This window comes from Cannabis sativa, chromosome 1 (assembly GCF_029168945.1).
Source record: "Cannabis sativa cultivar Pink pepper isolate KNU-18-1 chromosome 1, ASM2916894v1, whole genome shotgun sequence".
In the NCBI taxonomy this organism is placed as follows: domain Eukaryota; kingdom Viridiplantae; phylum Streptophyta; class Magnoliopsida; order Rosales; family Cannabaceae; genus Cannabis; species Cannabis sativa.
Window position 1 is genome coordinate 24,487,844 of NC_083601.1, and position 23,730 is coordinate 24,511,573.

Here is a 23,730-nt window from a genome sequence, read left to right on the forward strand (position 1 = left end):
CAATTTACCAATAGCAAATCTCTAGAGGAAAATAGTTCAACATTCTTTTCTAGTCTAGAGAATGAAAGAAAGATGAGTGAAAACCAAAGTGCTTTGCTCACTCAATTAGTAGAGGACAATATGGAATTCAATGAACAAATTTCAAACAATGTTCTTCCTCCACAAATTGAGATAATACCATCACCCTCTACCCCAATCTCTTGCAAACTCAATGGGGATGATGCTATTACTATTTGGAGTGACAATATTTCTCATCCTGAAATTTTTCCAACCCTTCCAAATGTCATTCCAAATGAAAACAAGTATTATCATACTGATGTGATAGACACAGTTGTGGAGGAAATTTGTAAAATTTTCTCAAGCAACCAAGCATACCATTTCCTCCATGATTTTGAGAACAAATACTTTCTTTATCCTGAAAATGTCACCAATGCATCAATTCTTGAGACGAAGGATAACAGAAAGTTCATTTTTGATACTGGATAGTACAAACATATAGTTGGTAGACTTACCTGAGGAGATCACTTCTGTCTACCAATGACTAATCAGGTTTTATCTTTATGTTTTTAGTAAGTTTATTTAAGTTATTTTATCTTTTTTTATTTTCTATGTTTGTTTTGGGTTACTGTTATCAGGATATCTCCACTCTCACTCCGTGCATATTGTCGTCAATCAGGTGTACACTTTTCCCTATCTTTTTTCATTTCATATTTTTTGTGACATTGAGGACACTGTCTAATTTTGAGTTGGGGGTGGTGAGCTCTGGTGAGCGTTCATTTGGAAAATTATAATTGTCTTGTTGAATTTTTAAGTCAATTTTTTTTCAAAATTATCCAAGCATGATTGTAAAATTACAGTTTGAGTCAATATTTGCTATATTTTGTTACCAAGTTGTGATTTTCAGAGTTCTCTTGTGCACTTTCCAAACATGTGGTAAAATGGTTGCAAACACATATAGTTAAGAAAAATTTTGAGTGTAAAGTTTTTCATTTTTGGTGAGTTGTGAGAGTTGAGAAAACAACTTTTAAACTTTTATTGATCATTTGAATTGGCAAAGTCAAATTTTTGGAATTTCAAACATAACATTTACTAGATGGATTAATTTTATGTTAAAAGAGCCTTTGTATTTATGTCTTTGTAACTTTATTGTATTTCTTTATATCTTTATTTTTATATGTTGTCTCTTGTCAAAAAAAAAAGGAAAAGAAGAAAAAAAAAAAGTAAAAAAAAAAAGATCATCAAATCAAAAAAAAAAAAAATAAAGAAAAAAAAATCATCAAAAAAATATATATAATGAAAAAAAAAAACAAGAGCAACATCATTTTCTTTTGATTTTCAAGTAGTCTCCATCTTTTTTTTTTTGAGAAAAAAGAATAAAAATAGCAAAAGTAATATCATTTTATTTCTATTTTCCTCCATTCTTTCCATATCTAAAAAAAAAAGTTTCATGTTAGTTTATTTTAATTAAAAAAAAAAAAAAGAGAAGCATCACATGTCTCTCTAAAGAAAAAAAAAATTGTTATTATATTTCTTTATTTATTAGTTAGTTAGTTGGCTCTTTATCTTGTGAGTTTTTCATGTAAATCCCAAAGGTTGTTTGTCATTTGAATTCTATTGGTTTGATATGTCTATCTTGTGATCAATATTTGTTCAAATTGCTTGTCCTAAAAAGTTTATCCTCTCTCATTTGTGCGTTAATTGTTACATTTTCAACTCCAAAGAGTGTCACCCTTCCAATATAAATACTTTCAATACCCGTGAAAAAAAATTGGAGTTGAGACCTTTACACTTTTGAGATTTTTCGATACTATTTGTGTTAAGACTTGAAATAAAATAAATACAGTTTGGTGCACACACACACAACTCTGTTGTTACAACTGAAATAACACTGATAGCAATCTTTAACTCTCTACTAATATTTTGAAAATGCTTGGATATTTTTGCGTGATTTGACTTGTTTATTCAACTCGATTATTCTTTTTCTCCGCTTAAATTGCTAGGGACTAGCAATAAGCTAGTTGGGGGTTGTGATTAGTGGTTAAAAATACACTTTTATTTATTTTAAATAATAAAATAAATTGAGTTTTAATTGATATTTTCATGAAATTATTGTAATATATTTTATAAATGAAAATATTTGATTTTGATTCAATTTATGTCTTTCTTGTAGGAATTAAAGTGTATTTTTGTTGAAAGAAAGAGGAAGGAGCAAAGTTGAAAAGAAATGAAGAAAAAAATGACATTTTTGTTGAAGTCCAAAGCAACCCAACCCAAAAAGGTTAAGCCTAGCCCATGAAGGTCATCATCAATTTTGTCTCTTCCAAAGCATGTGATGCAATGATGATAAGTCTAGGTCATCATCAACCCTATTTTCCTCTTCCACACTCAACCTTCATCCAAAGAGTAGAAGTCAAAATCACAATGATAACAAAAATAATATTAATTTTATTTTTGATTTGAAATGTCAAATTTAATCTTAATATTTATTTTATAATCCCAAATTTTTATTTATTTATTTTTAGTCCTTTTATGGCTCTATAAATAGGAGCTCATTTTAGTAATTTTTGGAGTGTAATTTTTAGTGTAGAAAAACTATAGCAAAATTCTCTCAACCTTTCTTCTCATCTTTTCTCTTTAGAAATTTTGTGAGAATGATTAGCATAATGGCCTAATCTTCCTTGGAAGGTTAGGGATGATTCCATATGCAAAGTGAGGTTATTTTGTATCTTTGATTCACTTTTTGTTGTAATGTTTATTTGAGTAATGCAAGTTCATATTCCACTTTTATTTTTATGTTCTTCTTCCATCTATACTATCTATGCTATTATACCAAATATATATATAGACTTAGTCATGCTCTTTCTATATATTTTTATTTAGTGATTATAGTAATGGTAGTATTGCTCATTTCTATCTTTTATGTTCATTTTTATTTACTTTTTGTTAAATGATATATAGGTTTAGTCATGCTCTCCCTATGTGTCTAAAAATTAATAAAAGTAATATTAATGTACATTTCCTTCACTATCACCTCCATCTCCATCTCTATCTCTTTGTCATTATTTTTACTAAAAATATATAGGATTAGTCATGCTCTTTCTATGTGTTACTATTTAGTAAAAATAATATTGATGTTTAGTTTTATATTTAATCTTTTATTGCATTATTGCTTGATGTATAATGTCATTTCTAGGTTCTACATAAGATTAAATTATTTCTTTTATTTTTAAGAACTTGTATACTCAAAATATAATGAACTTTAATGTTACATCATTTGTGTCAACTTAGTGAATCAAAGGTACAAAATAGCTAAACAAGCATATGGATGATTCTTGAAGCCTTTCTCTCTTTTACTATTGATTACACATCTATTTGCTCTCTTTTAATATTTATTATCAAATTAAAAATCACAAAATCATTGGTTACTATTATCACTTATTATTAACCTTTTGTTTTTATTTTTCTACTAACGCTTTTGTCTATAATCACCTTCCTGTGGAATCGACCGCCCGATCTATACTACAACCACCGCTAGTGGAAGTCACATTTGGGCGTTAAACATGTGTTTGGACACAAACTGCAAATGGAGTTTAAAGGCTACAAAAAATGGAAACACAGAAACATTCATAATAAGGAGCTACGAAGAAGAACACACATGTGCAGTTACAATAAGATTTGGAGATCAACGACAAGCTACATCAAAGTTGATAGCAGATTTTGTAAAACCAAAATTCTTGAACCTGAAAATAAAGTGCAGCCCTGCAGACATAAAGACAGAAATGAAAGACAAATACGGAATAAAGATGAATTACATGAAAGCATGGCGTAGTAAAGAGCGAGCACAAACCCAGCTACATGGAAATGCTAAAGAGTCGTACAATCTCTTGCCAAGATACCTGTACATGCTACAGAAAACAAATCCAGGTAAAAAAAATTTAAAAATTTTACTTTGAAAATATTTGTGAAAAAACAGTTGTTTTTGCGTTGTTATTTCGTTGCGTACATGTTGTTTGACAAAATCCTGTTTGATTAAAATTCAGGAACATTAATAGACATAGAGAAAGAGGATGATGACAGTTTCAAATATGCATTTGTTGCATTGAATGCTGCTATAAAAGGTTGGCCAAACTGCAAACCAATCATCGTGGTAGACGGTACATTCCTAAAGGTCGCGTATGGAGGCACGTTGCTCACTGCCAACACACAAGATGCAGAATCGAAAATTTTTCCACTAGCATACTGCATAGTTGATTCTGAGAACGATAAATCGTGGGAGTGGTTCTTAAAAAAAATAAAAGAAGCATTCGGGGTTCGAGAATGTCAATGCCTAATATCAGACAGACAAGAAAGCATCATCAAAGCAACTAGGAAAGTGTTCCCTGAAATAACACATGGCTACTGCATCTTCCACCTCTTGTCGAACCTCAAAACAAAATTCAAAAAAAATGCAAAGCATTTCAGAGTGCCATTCTTTGCAGCTGCAAAAGCTTACACAGAAATGGAGTTTGAATTCCATATGAGGGAGCTAGACAACTTGGATAAGCGCATAAGACCGTACCTGGAAAAAATTGGCCATGAAAAATGGTCAAGGTATCATTCAGAAAACAACAGGTGAAAACAAATAAAAAGGATAAAATTAATGACATATTCAGATATTTAAAGCGTTGTATTTGCGTTGTTTTTGCGTTGCGTTTGAGTTTTTTTTCAAAAGTAGAACTATGATAGAAACTGTCCAAATTATAGGTACTCTACCATGACATCAAACATAGCTGAGGCACTGAACTCAGCAAATTTAGCAGCAAGAAGAGAAACACCAGTCACAACATTAATGGAGTGCTTGAGGGCACAAATGCAAGAGTGGACATACAATAATAGAAAGGAGGCACAAAAATGCACAACAAGGCTGACACCATCATCTGAGAAAAAACTCATAGGGAACTATGTACAGTCATTGCGACTAACAGTAAGTTGAGATTATCGTTCGCATAAAGTAAAATGAAAACAGTTGTTTTTGCATAGTTTTTTGGTTGTTTTAAAGTTGGTTTAAAACATGCAGGTGAAACCAGCAAACCAAAACCTGTTTGAGGTGATAGATGAAGACAGAATAAGAATAGTAAACTTGAAGGAGAAGACGTGCACATGCAATAGATTTCAAAAAGATGAAATGCCATGTAACCATGCAGTCGCCGTCATGAAGGACTTGAACATAAACACATACAACTATTGTGCACAATACTACACATCAAAAGCATGGCTGCAAACATATGAAGAAACAGTATACCCAGTTGCAAACGTAAGAGAATGGGAACTTCCAGAATTTTTTGAAGACATCATAGTGTTACCTCCAAAGGAAAGAATCAAGTCTGGAAGGCCGAGGAAAAGAAGAATGGCAGCAGCTTGGGAAACAAAGAAACAAAACAAGTGTGGCAAGTGTGGACAAAAGGGACATAACAAAAAGACCTGCAGAAGAATTACATAGATTTAAGTAGAAACAACTACACATCAACCAAAAAACAACTATATTAAAACATTTAGAAAACACATACTGCATATTACGATTGGTTGTTACATATATTTTTTTATTGTGATTTTTTATGTGGAGAGATATTGATAATAGGGAATTGGTATTATTATCATTAATATACAAAAGAACATCAAATATTATAGTTAAATAATTAAATGAGTGGAAGAAGGTTGAAATTAATAAGAAGGAAAAAAAACTACATAAAGTGATTAAAATGCAATTTAGTTGTTTGTCAGATGGTTGTAATAAGGTTGTTAATAGTATGCTGTCATGAGTTAAACTAAATATAAAAATTAAAAATCCAAAAATATGAACAAATAAAAAACCAATTCCAATAAAGAAAAAAACATTATAGAAACAACAACTTGTCTATGATTATGAACATAATCTGGTAATAGAAAAAACAAAAGCTAAATAAAAAAAGTAGTATTTCCAACAACAACCAATAGATAACTAAGACAAATTCTTCTTTGGACCCTTTGGAGGAGCCTCATCTTCACTATCAATAAAATCCACTTCTTTCATGCGAGCATACTTATAGAACAACACAGCAAGCCTATCACGGTGTTTCTCAACATCAAATATGGGAGGAATCGGTTTCATATCAATGAAGTATTCGGCAAACGATGCAACGAAACAACCACAGTCACTGCAAAACAACCAAAAAACAACAGCAGAAAAACTTAAAAAAAGGAAAATAACATACAAAATTTAAAAAACATTTGAAAATAAAAAATAAAAACAACTTACTTCGAGGTTTGTTGAGGCAAACCATCAACCTTAACAACTTCGAAAGGGTCTAAACAAACCGGTTTGTTTTCCTTTTTGAACTCATCAAACAAAGCAAAAAAGTGGGGCAACAACACCGCAAATGGCTGACAAGCTTTGATAGCAGCACTATCTTTCATAGCAGTCGACAAGGAGTTGTACATGTACATACGTCTTTCCTCAATATTCAGTCGACCAAGAATCCAATGTGATTCAGTCTCCATATGGATGATAAACAAAACATGATCGCACAAATGCCAAGGGGAACCACATAACATTTTTCTACCTCTGATATAATCAGCAATGGCATGTCAAGCGCTTATCAAAGAAAGATTTTTTTCTGTGCAATAAATTTTTCATACAAAGCATGAATGGTTTTGAAGAATAAGCAATCGGTGGTTGTGAACTTAACCTTTGGCTCCTTTGCATACTTTCCTTTTTTACGTAGATAGTAAAAAATGATGTCCAGATGCTAAACAATAAAAAATGAGAAATGTTCGAAAATCAGAAAATGAATTATATTTCAACAACTAAAAAACAACCAACAAACAACATGAAGAAAACTATAGACTGAAATTTTTGAAAAAATCAAAAGAAAAAATAAATTAACTTACAGAATTAGTTAAACATTGGCCAGGATATGCAAGCTTGTGGAACCACATCTTGGTTGCAACATCTTCCACGCCAAAACGAAAAGGGGGAACAATCTTATCCTTACTCTTCAAGTAAACCTTGTCCTTGTCATGCCTAACATAAAAAAAAAAAAAATTGAAACATAAATAGTAAAGTAAAAAACAAAAAATACAAAAACACAACAAAAATGCTGAAAATAAACACTTACGGATCTTTCTTCGATCGGCGTCCTTCACCAAGCCACAAGTCAAAATCATTCTCGTCTTTATGTTCTACATCTTCACCAATCTTATCATCGAGGGGACACAACCCAGCCACATACTTAACAACTCCATAACCAGAACCATCTTTAGAACTAGAAATGGAAGAGTCATACTCCATAAACGGAGACGTCAGCGCTATGGGTTTCTTAGATTTCCTCTTGTCAACAAGAGGAGTTTCTTCAACGGGAATTGGGTCATCTTCAAGTTCAATGTTAGAATCAACATTGAGACCTGTTGCACCCATCTAATATATTTTTTCCATAAAAATGAAAGAAAAAAGACAGTGTTAAACACAAAAAGTATGAAAAAACTAAAAAACAACCAAAAAAAAAATATACCTCAAAACAAACAAGACGACGATCCGTAACCTCAACATTTTCAGAAACTGAAATCTGTTTAAAAGAATCACCACCAATTCCATCTGAAGACATCTGTTTATATATGGTATTAAAAAGTAATTAGAGCATGGTTAAAAAATAACAACCTTTACACAACCAAAAAACAACACAAAAGCAACATTACCATAATCTCAACTGCTTTTACACCGGACTGAACAGTAGCCTCAACATCTATTTGAGTAGGCCCGTCATTGAAATCAACGAAATTCTTGATACAGAAAATAAAGGAAAAAGAGAATGGAAAAAAAGTGAAGTTATTTTTTTGTGAAAGACTTCAACAACTAAAAAAAAACTACATAACAACTTAAAAACAAAATAAAAACAACAAGTAAAATAAGAAGACCAACAATAAATTGCGAACAACATAATCTATAAACACAGCCATATAAATAACATAATAAATACAAATAAATAGTCTGAAAAATAGTTGCAAATTTTTTTTTTTAAAAATAAAACATAACAAGAGACATAACAAGAACATAGAATTACAAAACCACTACCTAAAACGGACTTACAACAAAATAAACCACACAAAGTAACTAAAACCTAGTTACATTGTCTACTTATCTACCTTCTCCTCACTATCAGTGCATTCATCATCACTGCCCTTATCATTTTTTTCTTTTGAGTCAGAATCTTCATCAGCTTGACCATCCTTCTCTTCACCTTCACTACCCTCACCTTCTTCATCACCCATAACATTCTCTTCTTCATTGTCATCAGTTTCTTCAGATTCATCTAAATCAAAATCTGCTTCATCACCACTTCCACCATCATCATTGGAAGAGTCACTGCCTTTGTCCTATATTGAAATTACAATTTAAATTAGTATAAAACAACTTAAAAAAAACCGAAAAACAACTATTGAATAACTAACATACCTTGGCATAGGAATCGGCAAAAACAGTAGAAAACTGTGTCTGCATTGAAGCCATCTAAGCACCAAAAGAAACAAACTGTGCAGACACAAACTCTTTCAACTCAACCAAATCAGATGAAATCTTCTGTTGGGAAGTATGCAACAAATCGATCTTCACCTCCAACCCATCAAATTTCTCAGAAAAAGCATCAAGCTTGACAGAAATGTCACTCTGAGCAACAGTTGGCTCTTCGGGAACAGGAAGACTCTTGTAAGAGTTGTAGTCAGTGTCAAACTTGAAACTGCTCAGTTTCAAAGCTTTGAACTCACCAGCCGTGGGCCTCATATTTGAAAGTTGCAGCTGATCAAAAAACAACAAAATGAAAATTTCAATTATGAAGATTATTAATAATGAAAAATAACATAAAAACAACTACTGAAAAACCAAATTACAACAAACAGATATACCTTATCTTTGGAAACATCAAAAATAGTAGTCTTCAAAACTTTGAAAGTAGGCTGACTATTGCATGTCCACTGAGTGATCCTTGGAATACGAGAGTTTTCCTTTTGGCAGTACTTACCTTTCATGTACTTACAACACTCGTAGAACCAAATTTGAAGAACATGAGGACAACCAATCAAAGTGTAAAAAACACTCGGCCTCTTTCCCGAACTCCTTGCCTTCCTAACACCCTTAACCCAACTGTCAAGCTTACCCTTCAATGAGGAAATAGTCAATTCAAAAGAACTCCGGCCCCAAGCAAATTCATTGTACCTCCCACTATCTACAACATCTAAAATAGACTTAGGTACATTTTTATGCTTAGTGCCACTAAGCAAGAACCACTCCACAAAATACAAAACTGCCAACTTCACAGCATCCTCATCAGAATCACCCCACCTCTTGGTGGTAAAACATTCCCTAACAGATTCCTTAGTGATAGAGGACGAAGTTGGCCAATATTTTTCACAAAGACTATTAACGTCTTGCTTAAAATCTAAAACACTACAGTCACCTTCACAGTCTAACCCAGTAATCAAAGCAAACTCCTCAATGCTAAACCTAAGCCTAACACCGCGTATCATTACCCACAACTCAGCATCATTAGGTTGCTGAACCTCCCGGAGCAACAACCCATGAAACACTTGGGGTTGAACTTTAAAATCAGGAAGGTTAAGGAAATGTCCAAAACAGGTTTTGGAAAACATTTCAAGCTGTACATCTGAAAGACAAGACTTAATGTTCTCTATCACCTGGAAAGTAGCAGTCGAAAAGGCTTTCGCAATGAACAGATTCTTCTGGTCATAAATATAATCCCATTCCTGTATCAATTGAAACAAAATAAATCAGGACAAAAACAAAAAAACAAAAACAAAAACAGAAAACAAATAATAAAAATAATTTTTTATTAAAAAAAAGAACACCTTAGGGGGATTTTTCTTTGGTAAGTCAAATCCTTCAACCTTCTCTGAGGTCCTAGCATGGACCTGCAAAAAAAAAAAAAAAAAGAAATACAAAGTAAAACATAAGCATCAAATCTTAGATACAAGAACAATGAAGATATAAAAATGTAGTAACCAAAATACAACCAATAAAAAACCTAAAAACAACGTTTATGAAACCCTTACAGTATGATAAATGTAAGAGATAAACAACTTTCAAAAAATACAGTAACAACACTGTCACAACTTAAAAAAAAAAAAACAAATACTAACAATAAACAGAAAAAACAACTAAAATATTAACAACACTGTACAAGCTCGTTGTTATGAAATTTCGAAAATGGTAGTCGATAATAGTAGTGTGACAAACAACCGAGAAAAAACTCACAATAAACATATACAAAACTAAAGAATAAACAACACTGAAAGATTTTGTTGCAATTGAAATTAGTAAAATGCTTCTAAATACTAATAGTGTGTAAAACAACCGAAAACAAATTCACAATAAACATATAAACAACCAATGGGGAGAAGCAATTCAAAACTGTAACACAATACGAATTGAACTGGCCAATTTTTCAACAACCAAACAACAACTGAATAAAAACAACAAAACAACATCAACCACAATACATGACAGAAATACATAAAGAACAACAAAAAAACATAAAAATATCCTAATAAACACCTAAATCAGTGACCTAAAAAGCTCATGTAAAAATTAACACAATAAAATGAAACCAAGCAATTTTAAATTACCTTCGATTTAACTTTAGGCTTTTGGTCCTCAGCATGCACTTCATCCTCAAAATCAGAATCTGAGGAAACCTAGAACAAAAAATGGGAAAAACTTTAAATCATCAAATGTAACACCACAAATAAAACAACCAGAAAAAAACTAAAGAAAAATTTAAAAACAACAAAGAGAAACTTACATCGCGTGCAGACTTGGAAATTTTTGCTCTCTTAGTCTTAGGAGCATCGGCCTTAACTGGAAGGGCTCTTTTCTTAGTGCCCGATGTCTCTGGAACATCACCCACTAAATTTTTAGCAATTTTTTTTAACCCCATCTTAGCTTCGACTTTGGAAGTAACAGTTGGAGGCTTCTTCGATTTTTTAGAAAGTTTCTTCGCCAGAGATGGTGATTTCGAACCACTTCTAGTGGTTGCCATTTATATAGAAAAAAAATAGTGGAGGATGACAATGTAGGTTGAGGAAAACGTGGGTGAGGGCTTGGAGAAGGTGATCGTGGGAAGAAGAAATGGGTTAGGGCTTGAGAATGGTGATCGTGGGAAGCTACGGTTTGAAGAGTGGAAGAATCAGAGAAATGAAAAATTCAAAAAAAAAAATAAAAAAGGAGTTATGAGGTGGCGTGCGTGTACGTGTGTAAGGAAGAAGGGAAAAGGTAATTTTGTAATTATGAAACTTTTTGAAAAGTAAAATTGAAAAATATAAAAGTTAAAAAAGTTTAAAAAACCGTGTATTGATAAAAATGTAAAAAAGATGTCAATTTTGACATGAGGTGTAAAAATCTCTATATTAATTATATGTCTATGAATTTTGAATTGCTGAATTGTTATAAGAGAGCAGATGAGACTCATCGAATGAGAGAGTATTCTGAGTGATTTATTTTAATAAGGTGATCACCTATTTACATAAGTAAGTGAGTCACAAATTTAGAGATTATGAAAAATAAATAGTAATTACAATTAATAATAATTAATAAAAAATTAGATAACCATATATTATATATATCTATTATTTATAACTGTTTTTTTTTAAATACAGTTTATATATTCAAGATCCAATAATAGACACAGACAACGTCATTGGATTGGATCCATAAACCATTGGTCTTTCGGATGAACATGGAACAACTCGTTCAGGCGAGATCTCATTCAGCATGATCAGTATTCAAAAGACATAGTATTCTATAACCGGACAAAGCCTTCAGCGTGTAACTAGAAGCCCAATATAATATCCATTACCAGATCACACAAGATCATGAATTACCTTTCTATAATCTAGGATGGAAGATCATATCTCACTAAATAAGAAAATAAGGTAATTTGCAATCAAGCAATTAAAGTGTCATTAATTTTCCACGAAGATAGGACACGGTTTTGACAACTAGCATCATGGTATAGCCTCCACGTTAGCATCCCATGGGTCGGGCTTTGCTAGATAAGCTTAAAGTTAATATTATATTTGTAAAACTTTTCATTAGAGGAAAAATGGTAACTAATATGACCTCTATAATTTATAAATACCACACAAACCTTACATGCAAAGAGTTAAAAATTATTGGCTCATTTACTCATGCGAAAATAGAGTGCTCATATCTTATTGTAATCCCTTAAGTTTTTCTAGTCTCTCTTAATAACATTGACTCGTGGACTAAGGCTAGTTAACGCCCCAACCACGTAAAAACATTGAGTGTTCTTATTTTATTTTATCTGAATTATATTTTATTGGCTCATATATTTAAATTATTGATTTCCAAAAATCTCAGTTAATATTTTGGTACTTTCATTGAGAGTTAAAGAAAGTTGTGATACCATCAATAATTGCACACTAATTTTGGTACTCACCCGAATCAAATTTGGGCTTCATTAGCACAACACGATAAGCAAGATCTTCACAATGATATTTTTGATGAAGGAGAAGAAGAAGATATGAAACTGAGGATCTTGATCCTATAGATCCGAAAGACAACTACATCAATAAGGGAAGTGAGCACAATGAGCCAAATCCTGAGGTCATTGTGGTGACCAAAAAATAAGAAGCAACAAAACAGAACTTGGTGGCACAAGAAGAATTTTCTTGTTTAATGCTGAAGAAATTTGCGATGCTGAAAGTAATATTTAGAGGACGAAATCATAATCTTGACGAGAATATACTTGATAATGTTGCTCCTCAAGATAACAATACTAAGAAAACGAATCCTAAAAATCCTGACACCCATAATCCTCCTTAGGATTAAGAGAAGGGAAAAATAGTAGAGACTTCTAAGAAAGCTACTCCCAATGATCATCAAAAGAGCAAAAATCCCGCCAGCTAACCTATTAAGAAAAAGAAAGAAACCAATACTTCAGGGCAAGGTCACTAGACTGATTCTAGAGTCAGAACTGCGCGTAAGAAAAAGTCTCATGCTCAGGCACGAAATCCCACCGCCAAAAAAGATAAAAATCATCCTGAGAGTTCTACTAGCTGGAGTGATGATGTGGATAGATTCATTTAGTATCAGATGATGGAAGTGGACGTCTTTCAACAAATGATCTTAATTTGGGCATGATTAAATGCTAAAAGAGCAGAAGCTAGAAGCGAGAAAGTGAGACCTTGTAGATATGATTTGAGAAACCATATGAATGATCGAATTTATAGATGAGAATCTCAAGATGAAACCATGGCATTTAGAATAAAAAATTGAAAAGTTTTCAAAGCTCACAAAATAAATTTCTCGGAAGCAAAATTGAATTGTACCTGATTCAAAAAAGGAGAATATAGAACCATGTGTGATAAGGATAATAGAAGCACGGTTTCTGAAACATTTCAGAATGCCACAAATAGATTTGTATGAAAGTAGGATAGACCCCAAAGCCCATCTATCCAAATACACCTAAATGATGCAAGTGGCAAGGCAAGTGATGATGCAAAGTGCCTCTGTTTCTCATTGACTTTGTCAATTTTTGTAAAAGATTGGCGGAAAAGATTATTTTCTAGATCTGTTCATAATTGGAAAGATCTACAGGTAATGTTCAAAAACAATTTATAGTTGCGAAGGACTTCGATATTGAAATCAGTTCCCTAACTAACATTAAGCAACAACCAAAAAAAATTCTCAAGAAGTATATAAAGAAAATGATGAATGTTGTGGCCAAAAAATGTTAATGATGATATGAAGATGGTGGCCTTAACCTCAGGGTTATTTATTGGATCATTCTTATGGGGAGAATAACAACGAAAAAGTGTTGATTCCTTGTCCGACTTCTTGTCTAGAGCACAAGGATTCATTAACTTGGAAGAGGCTTATGATGAAGCCTATGGAGTACTTCCAACACCATCTACTAGTTTTACAACAACTTAAGCCTCGCAGTTGTTTGCTCTAACTATTGTTCCTTCGGCAAGCACATTCACAACTCTAATAGTGTATGAACCTATTGTTTCTAGACAACCAGCTGTACAAATAAGTCTTTTCGGCTTTGAAGTGACACAGACCAGATATAGTGCTGCTCCTGAAAAAATGAACTGACAAATATAAGTTTTAGAATCAAACGTAAGTCATTCCAAAAATAAGAGAAGTTCTAAAGCTCTAAGTAGAAGTGATACCTCAAAGAAGGGGAAGAGTCAAGAATCAAGATACTCCAAGTATACAAGCCTAGTCAATACTTGTGAGAGTGTTTACAAAGCTCCTTGTAACATTGTCTACTATAGAAAGCCACTGCCGATGTTCAAAGGTGGAAAATATAAAAGGGACCCGAGTAAAATGTGCGAATACCATGGTGATATTGGGCACACTACAAATGAGTGTGCGACTATCTAAAGGACAAAATTGAAGGCTTGGTCTGGAATGGTAAGTTATCCAGCTAGGTTCGGATACCCATTATCTATCCCAGACAAGGGGTAGAACACAAATAGATTTTTTTCCTGGACGACCCAGAGCTGTAAATCCTTCCTAGAGAGTAGGTTTTTTGTAAGCTCCTAATACTAGCTCCCCCTATACAGGCCAATCAAGGGGTACAAAATGCTAGTGGCAAGACCTGTTGCTGCACGTGGACCAAGAAATTCGTATCCACCTAAAGTTGCTCCACCAACACTAGATGGCCACGTGGTAACAATATTTGGAGGCCCACATATCGACGAAAAAACCCAAAATGCCCAGAAGAGGTATTAAAATGAGCTTGAACAAGAAGAAAAGTATAATCTCGTACAAATACCTGCTGAACGTCCACGGATGATGAACCTTTTGATCACTTTTACAGAAGATGATGCTAAGCATATGTATTTTCCACACAATGACTCGTTGGCAATTGAAGCTTAAATTGAAAATAAGAGAGTATCCAGAATTCTTGTAGATAACGGAAGTTCTGTCAACAATCTCTTCAGAATTTCTTTTCAAGCTATCGATTCAGTAAAAACTAATCTGATGTCTTCTCTAGTTCAACTCGAAGGCTTTAATGGTGACACCCTACTTCCATTGGAAAAGTTTAACTTCTAGTTACAATGAATGGGGAAACTTTTGGAAGTAACATAGTCACAACCTTTAAATATTTTACCTTTGTAGTAGTGGATTGCTCCACTACCTACAACATTACCCTAGGGCGACTGATTCCAGTTGATATTGAAGTTGTGACTTCCATCCACCGTCTATGTATGAAGTTCCTAAGTGAAAACAAGAGCATTAGAATGATAAGGGGTGATCAGAAAAGTGTAAGAAAATGTTACAATATCTCAGCCAAAAATTGTACTTACGGTCCGAGAAGAGAATCATGATGCTCTCAGAATACTCATTCAACCAGCACTAGGGTGGTTCGGGAAGAAGTTGAATTAGACCCTAAAGTGGGAGTAGAGAGAATCTCGAACCAATTGAGGAGGTAGAAGAAATATGCATCGACAATGAAGATCCTATTAAAGTCATTTTGGTAGGGAAAAATCTACATCCGGCAATTGGAGAGAAAATTATATAAGTCGTTAAGAAAAATAGTGACGTATTGGCATGGAGCCATTCTGACATGACTGGAATCAGTCCTCATGAAATCTGTCATGCTCTGAATATAGATTCAAAATCAGATCCAACCCGTCAAAAAAGAAGACCACTAGATTTAGTATGAGTGAAAGTAGTAAAGGTGGAAGTCGATAAATTAATTTCCTTTAGGAAGCTCAATACCCATTCTGGCTTGCCAATCTAGTACTTGTTCTAAAGCCTAATGGTACCTAAAGAATGTGTATTGAATTCACTGACTTGAACAAATCCTGTCCAAAATACTGCTTTCCACTTCCTCTAATAGATCAAATGGTTGACGCCATGCCAGGATATGAACTTTTAAGTTTCATGGATGCATAATTCGGAAACAAATATAATAAGATGCATGTGGCAGATCAAGAACATACTTGCTTTCAAACTGACAAAGACATTTAATTGTTACATGCCTGGCTTTGTGGGAAGGAGAATGTTAGAGTAATAAAACCATGATCCCACATTTATTCTTCTTTTCATAGAAAGATTGACAAATGTGTAAAGGGGAGATGTCGTTATACATTGTGTCAGACGTTTGTTGCCGCCTCTGTAAGAAATTTTTCATCCAAAACACTTTAACCTAGATCCAGATCAATGCCTTGAAGGAGGTGTGATAAACTACTTGGACAACTACATCCAGACAATTAAAGCATTTGGACATGGAGTCCACATAGAATAGGAATATTCTCCAAAATCATCCTAATCTTAACCTAGCTTCACTTTAGGCCTAAACTAGCGGTGACACTTGTCTTTAGTTAAAAACGCGAACAATAATATCAAATAGAGGAGGCCATTAAAGTCATCAACCCAAGTGACACATCTTGGAAGAGAGCATTCTTAGGCAACGATATGACATAATCTATTATAAGCTATAAATTTTTTGGACCTTGCGATGAGGCATTAAATAGAGCATATATGTGATGACATAATTATGTTGATTTGTGTTTGTAACTTCAATTGAGCTACTTTAAGTTGCATCTAAGACTTAAAGTGTTTGTTTGGTACGTTGTATTAGATCATATTGTATTGTATTGTTTTATATTAAATTGAATTATATATCATATTTTTATGTAATACTATGTACACCTTTAATTTATACTAAAATATTATATATTTAGGTACTCATAAAAGTCAATACCACATATAGTTTTACATAAAAATATAAAATGAAATACAATTCAATATAGTACAATACAATACAATACAATACAATACAATACAATACAATACAATACGGTGTAATATGACATACCAAACAAACCTAAAAATATATGTTTCCCGTAATTTAATTAAAATATGAAATATTATAATTATTATTTTATAAATTTATGTTTTAACTTTTTGAGTGAATATTTTTAAATATAAGTATTATCATATTATTGAAGATACAATTTCATGATTATTTATGAAAGATGCGTAGCATTCCTCAAGGTGAAATGAATCCTTTAATTTTGTTGAGTGGTTAATAGATTAGGGGTGGGTAACATCCAATCTAATCCAATTAAATCGATTTAATTTAATCCAATTATAAAAAAATTAGATATCCAATTACAATGAGATTGAATTAGATGTTAAAAATTATATTCTAATTGGATTAGATCGGTTATTGAATATCAATCTCAAAATCTAATTAAAAATCAATCTAATCCAATTATATATATTATAAAAAATATTGAAAAACATAATATATATTAATTATATTTTTATTAGAATTTTTTTTCTTTTTAAATTTGTAACACTTAGTTGTTTTATGTATTCATTTTCATGATGTTTTGTTCTATTTACTTAGAAATATTGTTTTAATTATTTGAAATATTTGGTTATATTACATTTATATGTTTATGGAGTAATAAATTTAAATAAAAAGGGTGATATTTTATTTAATTATTAATTGAATTGGAACGGATGAGAAAAAAAATATTGGATTAGTCCGAATGTCCACCCTTAGTTAATAATACTAAAATAAGTGTAACATAAGAGAAGCAAGTGCAACATCTCTAATGGAGTTGCTATTGGATGTGGCTCTCAGAAAAATAAGACCTATTGTCAAAAAAAAATTTGACTTTTCAAATATAAACATTTGAGAGCTATTGGACAGTAGCAGCGATGCTAGCTATTTTTGTTTTTCTTTTCTATTTTGATTGGTTAGTTTAAAAGTATTATAATTAAAAAATGAAAAATGAGATCCACCAAAGTAAGTAGAAGGTAGCTTGCATTGGATTTGCCCTAAGAGACACAGCCAATAATTTGGTTGGCAAATATTAGTTTAATGACCGAAATTTCAATAGTCTTTTTAAAACAGAGCACCAGGGAACAATATGATAAAAAGAGAATGAATATTCTTCTATCACAATTAAGCTCCAGATAGAGAAATCCCTGTAATGATCATTTGAACTTGACAAGTCATATTGTTTAGAGAGATAACATAATTGAATTAATAAAGTCCATTTTGGTTTTTTGAGGGGATAGTAGTCATAGAATAGAGCCACAGCCTATCAATTATTTTCAGGGCTTCATTCATGATATGAAGCTACTGCGGTCTAACTAGTAACTAACTCCACTCTTGACTTTTCTCGATCTTCCCATGTCTTGGACTGATTGACCATTCAATATATTACAATGTTGTAGGATTGAGTTGGGCGTGCATTTATTCGAAATGCGCATTGGGATACTATCAGAGCAATCAATGAAGCAATGAACCCAAAGGGGCACTTCCTCCTATCACCTGCACCCACCCACAAGTCAGAACTCTTAACCATACTATTTTTAATTTTCTCTCTGTATATATATATATATATATATATAGAGAGAGAGAGAGAGAGAGAGAGAGAGAGAGAGAGAGAGAGAGAGAGATTACCTCACTTCTTCTGAATTTTCTTCAGTTTTCCACATGACATCTTTCAAACCTGATGAGAAGCTCTTGTAGAACTGTAAAAAATGGAAAGAAAAAAAGAGTGTGGGGTGCCCAGATCAATTAATATAGTCTCAAGTTGGCCAACTTAATAATGAGGCAATATTAGATCTTTCATTTTTGTATGGTTGGGAATTATAGAAAAAAGTAGTATAGTTTTTGCATTTATTATATATGGCTTCTGTTTCTTTCTGTCAAGTTGAGCTTAATAATCAACACACAATCTCAAAACAAGAGAAACAACTTGCCTTGTGAAACTCTAGTGTATCACCACCAGTTTTTCGAAGCTCTACCATGTGCAAGGAGGGTGCCACCTCAAATACCTGAATTTGGAAAACAAAGTACTCATTACACCGCAGTGGCGTGTAAATAAATAATTTTGTTCTTACAATTCTGTACAATTTATATAATAATTTTTTGTTATTTCCCAATTTTGATATAAATTTCTGTATGAGTAGTGAAATTATTTGCCACATAAACGTGTATCAAGTTTGTGTGTCTGCCTCGTTGTCATGTATAAAAATGAAGTTGATACTAGTTTTGGTCCTCACAAAAGTTTTTGTATATTGGAAAGAATAAATGCAATACACTTCCCTAACTAATAATGAAATACCTCAGTGGCTACAGAGAGATGCCCTTTTCTTCCAGTTTTATCACCTTGCAGTTTCATCTGTAAAAAATTGAAGTGAGCATAAAAAGGTAAATAAATAAGTAAAATTATGAAAATAATGAGCTTGGTAAAAACGAAAAAAAGTTAAAATCACAATTTTATCCTTTAACATGGATGTAAGCAATTTAGTTGAACCATAATTAATAATTATGTGTCTTCTTTGAGCTTAAATATTTGTGTTGTCCAAAAACATCCGTCAATTACAACTGGAAAATAAATAAATAGAACAAGAGAGGAGCATATATAACAATATTAATTAGACTACGTACGTACCTTGTAGTTCTGCTTGCGAATATTAAAGCCCAAAGGCTTTGCTGCTTCCTCAATTTTATCCATGATTTCATTTGCAGGCTTCTGAGATGTGAAACGGGTTTCTCTCTTCACAAGACCCTATATCACAAAATCATCAAATCAAAATTGTAGAAAAGAAAAAAGAAAAAAAAAATAGTTAGCAGCAAAACAAGTAGAAGAACTAAAATGGGAAGTTGCATATTCTACAATACATAGTCGAATTATATTGAAGAAAACCAGGGAATCATATGATACTTACAGACTGCTTCTCAAATAGATTCTCAAGATTGAAACTTTGTGATCTAGATATAAGCTCAAAAGCATTCATTGAAACAGGTTTCTCTTTCTTTTCTGTTATCAATCCTTCCTGCAATATCAACAAGTATATATGATTAAGTAGTTTATGTAGGTACGTACTTTGTTTTCTCATTCATTCAGCTGCATGCCTGAATTTATTGTTAAATATATATATGCATAAATAGTGTGTTGTCTCAAGATGGAAATAAAAAAAGAAGGTTAGAAAAATCACATGCAAATGCAATGCCTTGTTATCTTAGATAAATATATGAGAGACGAAACTAACAAAAGAGAATGACATATATATGACCAAAAAATTTCACCTTCGAGTCATTGAAAGCAGCATCGACATCATCAAGATTTACATCCTCTTCCTTTTCAAAACGTGCTGACTGGTACCCCTTTTTGAACCATTCATCTTGTAAGATTTCAGAAATTGTTATTCTCTGCCCAATAAAAGAAAGAAAGAATAGTATGAATTAGCGAAAAGCAACCAATTAAAAAAAATGCTTAGAATATAAACTTCATGATGTAATTAGAAGTGAGCAGGGTTTTGTATATGAACTCACTGTAAGAGGATTCGGATCAAGAATACGCTTAATCAGTTTCTTTGCACCAGATGAAAACCACGGTGGACATCCAAATTCAGCCTTGCAAATCTGATTTGGATATAGTAAGAATACATTAGTGTGTGCTTGTGTGTCATGTACGTAAGTGATCACATATGCCATCATCTTTATATAAATTGAGTATAGTTACTTTTTTGTACAAAGCCATGAGATTTGGCTCATCAAAAGGCAGGTAACCAGCCATGAGGACAAAGAGAATAACCCCACAAGACCAAACATCAGACGATGTGCCATCATAACCTTTACTAGTGAGAACCTGTCATAATTATAAAAATACTATACATGAGTATATGCAATATATGGATGTATTTCACACACCGTATTACATTATATATAACAAAATTCAATATAATACAATGTACATATATAAGCTGTAAAATTAATCCATGTCTTTAAATTAAAATACTTGTCCAAGATACCTCAGGAGCAACATAGTTTGGGGTTCCACAGGCAGTATGAAGCAGCCCATCTCCCTGTAAACAAGAATTAATTTGGATAAACAATATGATCAATATCTAGCCATATATAATGGCCATAAAATAAAATAAGCCTTAAGATGTGCTTGAAAAGGTTACACACAAAATTAATTGACAATTAATAAAGTAAATAATTGTTGTCTTATAAGTGAGTTAATAATCCGACATGCATCTATTCTAAGTACGTAGTGGGACACTCTCTTATATATATTTCAAGACTCTTTGCTTACTGATCATCTGAACTAGCTTAATAAATTAACCATTTCAATAATTAGTATATACTTCTCCTAAAAATTAAACATGTATTTTTCTATGACAATATCGATCTTATCCTAATTTCTTACTCCACCTCTCCCAACCCCACCAATAATATTTATTATCTAGCTCCAAAAGAAGTGGAAACTGTATGCTCTACTACTCACCTGTACTTGTTGCGAAATTGCGCTGAGACCAAAATCTGAAACTTTAAGGAAACCGTAGGAATCTAAAAGAAGATTTTCAGGCTGCAAAAGATCATGCATTATTGTATACCATGTTAACAATGTACCTTATCATATAGATAGTTGAAAAGTCAATAAAAATATTGAACAAGCATAAGATTTTACTCATATAAAAATTGATCAGATTTGATAAAAAACAGTAAAAAAGTAGTGTATTTAACCTTTAGATCTCTATGAAAAACCCCTCTGCTGTGACAATAATCGACAGCATTTATTAGCTGTTGGAAATAAGTTCTAGCTTCCTCCTCTTTAAGTCTCCCATGTTTGGCCTATATCATAGAGTAGAGTCAGATAAGAGTTAAGTAATTAAGCAAGGGATAAGTACTAGTGAGTTCATAATCATGTGCCCAGTTAAAACAAACTAATACAATCTAACCACATTCCACACTAAGCCAAGAATGTAAAACTCAACCCCAAAAAAGAATAAAGAAAAAAAATCTTACTATTTTGTCGAAGAGCTCACCACCATCCACAAACTCAAGAACAATGTAAATTTTGGTTTTGCTTGCCATAACCTGATGTATTAATTAATGTATAATGTAAGAACAGATGACAGAGGTGGCATTACAAATTAATTCAACATTGTTTACAAAATAGTTGAAATAAAAGGTGTGAAGGAAGTAAGAATTAATGTTTCTTTACCTCGAAAAGTTTTAAGACATTTGGGTGTTTGATCAACTTCATTGTTGATATCTCTCTCTTAATCTGTGACAATAATCTTAATTTTGTTAAAAATTATATCCATTTTAAATTAGATTCGAATAAGTGAGTAATATTATTAGTTATTGATTATTAATTAAACCACAAAAAACGCCAGCAAATTTGTCATTTCTGGTTGACATTAGCATATATATAACTAGATTGACTTTAGAGAGAAAAAGCTATGTTCATTTATTCCCTTATTAATATTTTAATAAATAGATAAATATAATAACAAACGCAGACCACACAATATATATAACATATAATATACACCATTATTTGCATGCATACAATTCAAAATGATCGGGTCCCGCTTTTAAAAAACAAATGAATGATTGATATGAATACACATCATATTTTGGTGTGTAATCCGTAATAATGTGATGCATTTAATCTTATAATATAATAAAAAGTTTTGAATATATATATATATATATATATTTTTCTGAATAAAAAGGTTTGAATAGTTATAGAACCTACGTTTAACCCGTGCAGTCCTATGTAAAGAATAATGTAACAGCATTTCTGTTTTAACGCTTGTAAAATATTATAAAAGAAATATATATAAAAGTAACAACGTTAGAACATGCACAAAAAAGAAGAGAGAGAGAAATTACTGAAACCCATGAAAACAGTATATTCTGAACTACAGAAACAGATTAAAAAGCCATGTGGAATCTAATCGTATGTCAGATGCAAATAATCCCTAACGTCTCACATCATAAATGATTTTTCTTTTTTTTGATGAGTGGGTTCTACAATAATTATTTTGCTACAATGAAACAAATAATTTGTGTTGAATAACAGAAAAAACTTAAATCAATAAATAATTGAGTTTTCTGAGTGATAATTTGATAAAGAAAAAGAACGAACCTGTTCGACCATTTTGTGTCGAAGGATTTGTTCGCGGTCGAGGATTTTAATGGCGACGAAATCTCCATTATCGAGGTTCTTGGCGAACTTGACCTTGCCAAAGCTGCCCTCGCCGAGAGTTCTTCCCAGCTCGTACTTCCCCACGCGGGTGCGTGTAGCGGCTCTCGTTTTGTTTCCAGACATTATATCCTGAGGACCAACCAACCAAATATATATTTAGATAAATATATAGAGATAGATAAAAAGGGAGTCGATGGATCAAAGTTGTGGTATTGTGTTGATTGTGCTATATTGTGTGATATGGATAGATATATGAAAGAAGAGAGGAAAATAGAGAGAGAGAGAGAGAGAGGAAGATTGGATTGGGAGATGGTATTTTATTTGATGATTATTCAGAATTCAGTGTACAGAGCGTGTGGGGCCCAGAGAAGGATGCGGATACGGATGTGGGCCCCACAAAAGCCATCTCTATCCCTAATTCTCTATTCTCATCTCATATAATGCGAAATTTCACGTGCCCTACGCAGTGCCTCTTTAATTACCCAAAACACCCCTCTTTCACTCTTCTCAGCCTAATCATATTTTACACTCCCTCCCCTCGTACAGACTACACTCACTCTATTATTATTAATACCAACAATTTTTTATTTTACTCATTTAAAATATTTAAAATGAGGATGCACTATGCATATCATTTCCAAAGTAATAATTTCCAATGTGATTTAAACTTATTTCTGGACTGAAACGAAAGTA

At 32.4% G+C, this 23,730-nt stretch overlaps 4 protein-coding genes across 5 annotated transcripts; 1 reads left to right on the forward strand and 3 right to left on the reverse strand.

Annotated features, from left to right (window-relative positions):
- The first annotated feature begins 3,560 nt into the window (after nt 1–3,560).
- On the forward strand, nt 3,561–5,479 carry LOC133033384 (uncharacterized). The gene is made up of 4 exons (XM_061108117.1): nt 3,561–3,924; nt 4,041–4,590; nt 4,744–4,963; nt 5,057–5,479. The coding sequence occupies exons 1-4, from the start codon at nt 3,561–3,563 to the stop codon at nt 5,477–5,479; spliced, it is 1,557 nt and encodes a 518-aa protein (XP_060964100.1).
- Nucleotides 5,480–5,834: 355 nt separating this feature from the next.
- Nucleotides 5,835–6,597, reverse strand: LOC115708210 (uncharacterized). The gene is made up of 2 exons (XM_030636422.2): nt 6,275–6,597; nt 5,835–6,173 (listed from the first exon to the last, which is right to left on the reverse strand). The coding sequence occupies exons 1-2, from the start codon at nt 6,568–6,570 to the stop codon at nt 5,978–5,980; spliced, it is 492 nt and encodes a 163-aa protein (XP_030492282.1). The 5' UTR covers nt 6,571–6,597; the 3' UTR covers nt 5,835–5,977.
- Nucleotides 6,598–6,882: 285 nt separating this feature from the next.
- LOC115704173 (uncharacterized) lies at nt 6,883–11,665 on the reverse strand. Of its 2 annotated transcripts, XR_009685047.1 has the most exons (3): nt 8,914–11,665; nt 8,468–8,806; nt 6,883–8,388 (listed from the first exon to the last, which is right to left on the reverse strand). XR_009685047.1 is itself a non-coding variant. In XM_061106276.1 (2 exons), exons 1-2 carry the CDS (start codon nt 9,655–9,657, stop codon nt 8,522–8,524), a joined length of 1,029 nt encoding a protein of 342 aa, XP_060962259.1. In that variant the 5' UTR covers nt 9,658–11,665; the 3' UTR covers nt 6,883–8,521. The 2 variants fall into 2 exon arrangements, 1 of the variants encoding a protein (XP_060962259.1); XM_061106276.1 differs by having other exon boundaries at nt 6,883–8,806.
- Nucleotides 11,666–17,874: 6,209 nt separating this feature from the next.
- On the reverse strand, nt 17,875–23,442 carry LOC115705435 (CBL-interacting serine/threonine-protein kinase 9). Its single transcript, XM_030632771.2, has 15 exons — nt 22,978–23,442; nt 22,045–22,107; nt 21,846–21,917; nt 21,564–21,671; nt 21,325–21,405; nt 20,846–20,899; nt 20,557–20,682; nt 20,367–20,456; nt 20,121–20,243; nt 19,760–19,867; nt 19,483–19,599; nt 19,153–19,209; nt 18,788–18,862; nt 18,486–18,556; nt 17,875–18,353 (listed from the first exon to the last, which is right to left on the reverse strand). Exons 1-15 carry the CDS (start codon nt 23,158–23,160, stop codon nt 18,350–18,352), a joined length of 1,332 nt encoding a protein of 443 aa, XP_030488631.2. The 5' UTR covers nt 23,161–23,442; the 3' UTR covers nt 17,875–18,349.
- Between the last annotated feature and the right edge of the window lie 288 nt (nt 23,443–23,730).

Bases quoted from the DNA above. Each gene is read 5' to 3' on its own strand.
- LOC115704173 (XM_061106276.1), bottom strand. From the start codon at position 9,657: ATGTTTTCCAAAACCTGTTTTGGACATTTCCTTAACCTTCCTGATTTT. The intron at 8,807-8,913 runs GTATATCTGTTT...TTTTTTGATCAG, and splicing joins TTGATGTTTCCAAAGATAAG to CTGCAACTTTCAAATATGAG.
- LOC133033384 (XM_061108117.1), top strand. From the start codon at position 3,561: ATGTGTTTGGACACAAACTGCAAATGGAGTTTAAAGGCTACAAAAAAT. The intron at 3,925-4,040 runs GTAAAAAAAATT...ATTAAAATTCAG, and splicing joins GCTACAGAAAACAAATCCAG to GAACATTAATAGACATAGAG. The intron at 4,591-4,743 runs GTATCATTCAGA...TCCAAATTATAG, and splicing joins GGCCATGAAAAATGGTCAAG to GTACTCTACCATGACATCAA.
- LOC115708210 (XM_030636422.2), bottom strand. From the start codon at position 6,570: ATGTTATGTGGTTCCCCTTGGCATTTGTGCGATCATGTTTTGTTTATC. The intron at 6,174-6,274 runs GTAAGTTGTTTT...GTTGTTTTGCAG, and splicing joins TTGCCTCAACAAACCTCGAA to TGACTGTGGTTGTTTCGTTG.
- LOC115705435 (XM_030632771.2), bottom strand. From the start codon at position 23,160: ATGTCTGGAAACAAAACGAGAGCCGCTACACGCACCCGCGTGGGGAAG. The intron at 20,244-20,366 runs GTGAGTTCATAT...TTTATTGGGCAG, and splicing joins TTGATCCGAATCCTCTTACA to AGAATAACAATTTCTGAAAT. The intron at 18,557-18,787 runs GCAAGTTGTTTC...CATTTTTTACAG, and splicing joins ATACACTAGAGTTTCACAAG to TTCTACAAGAGCTTCTCATC.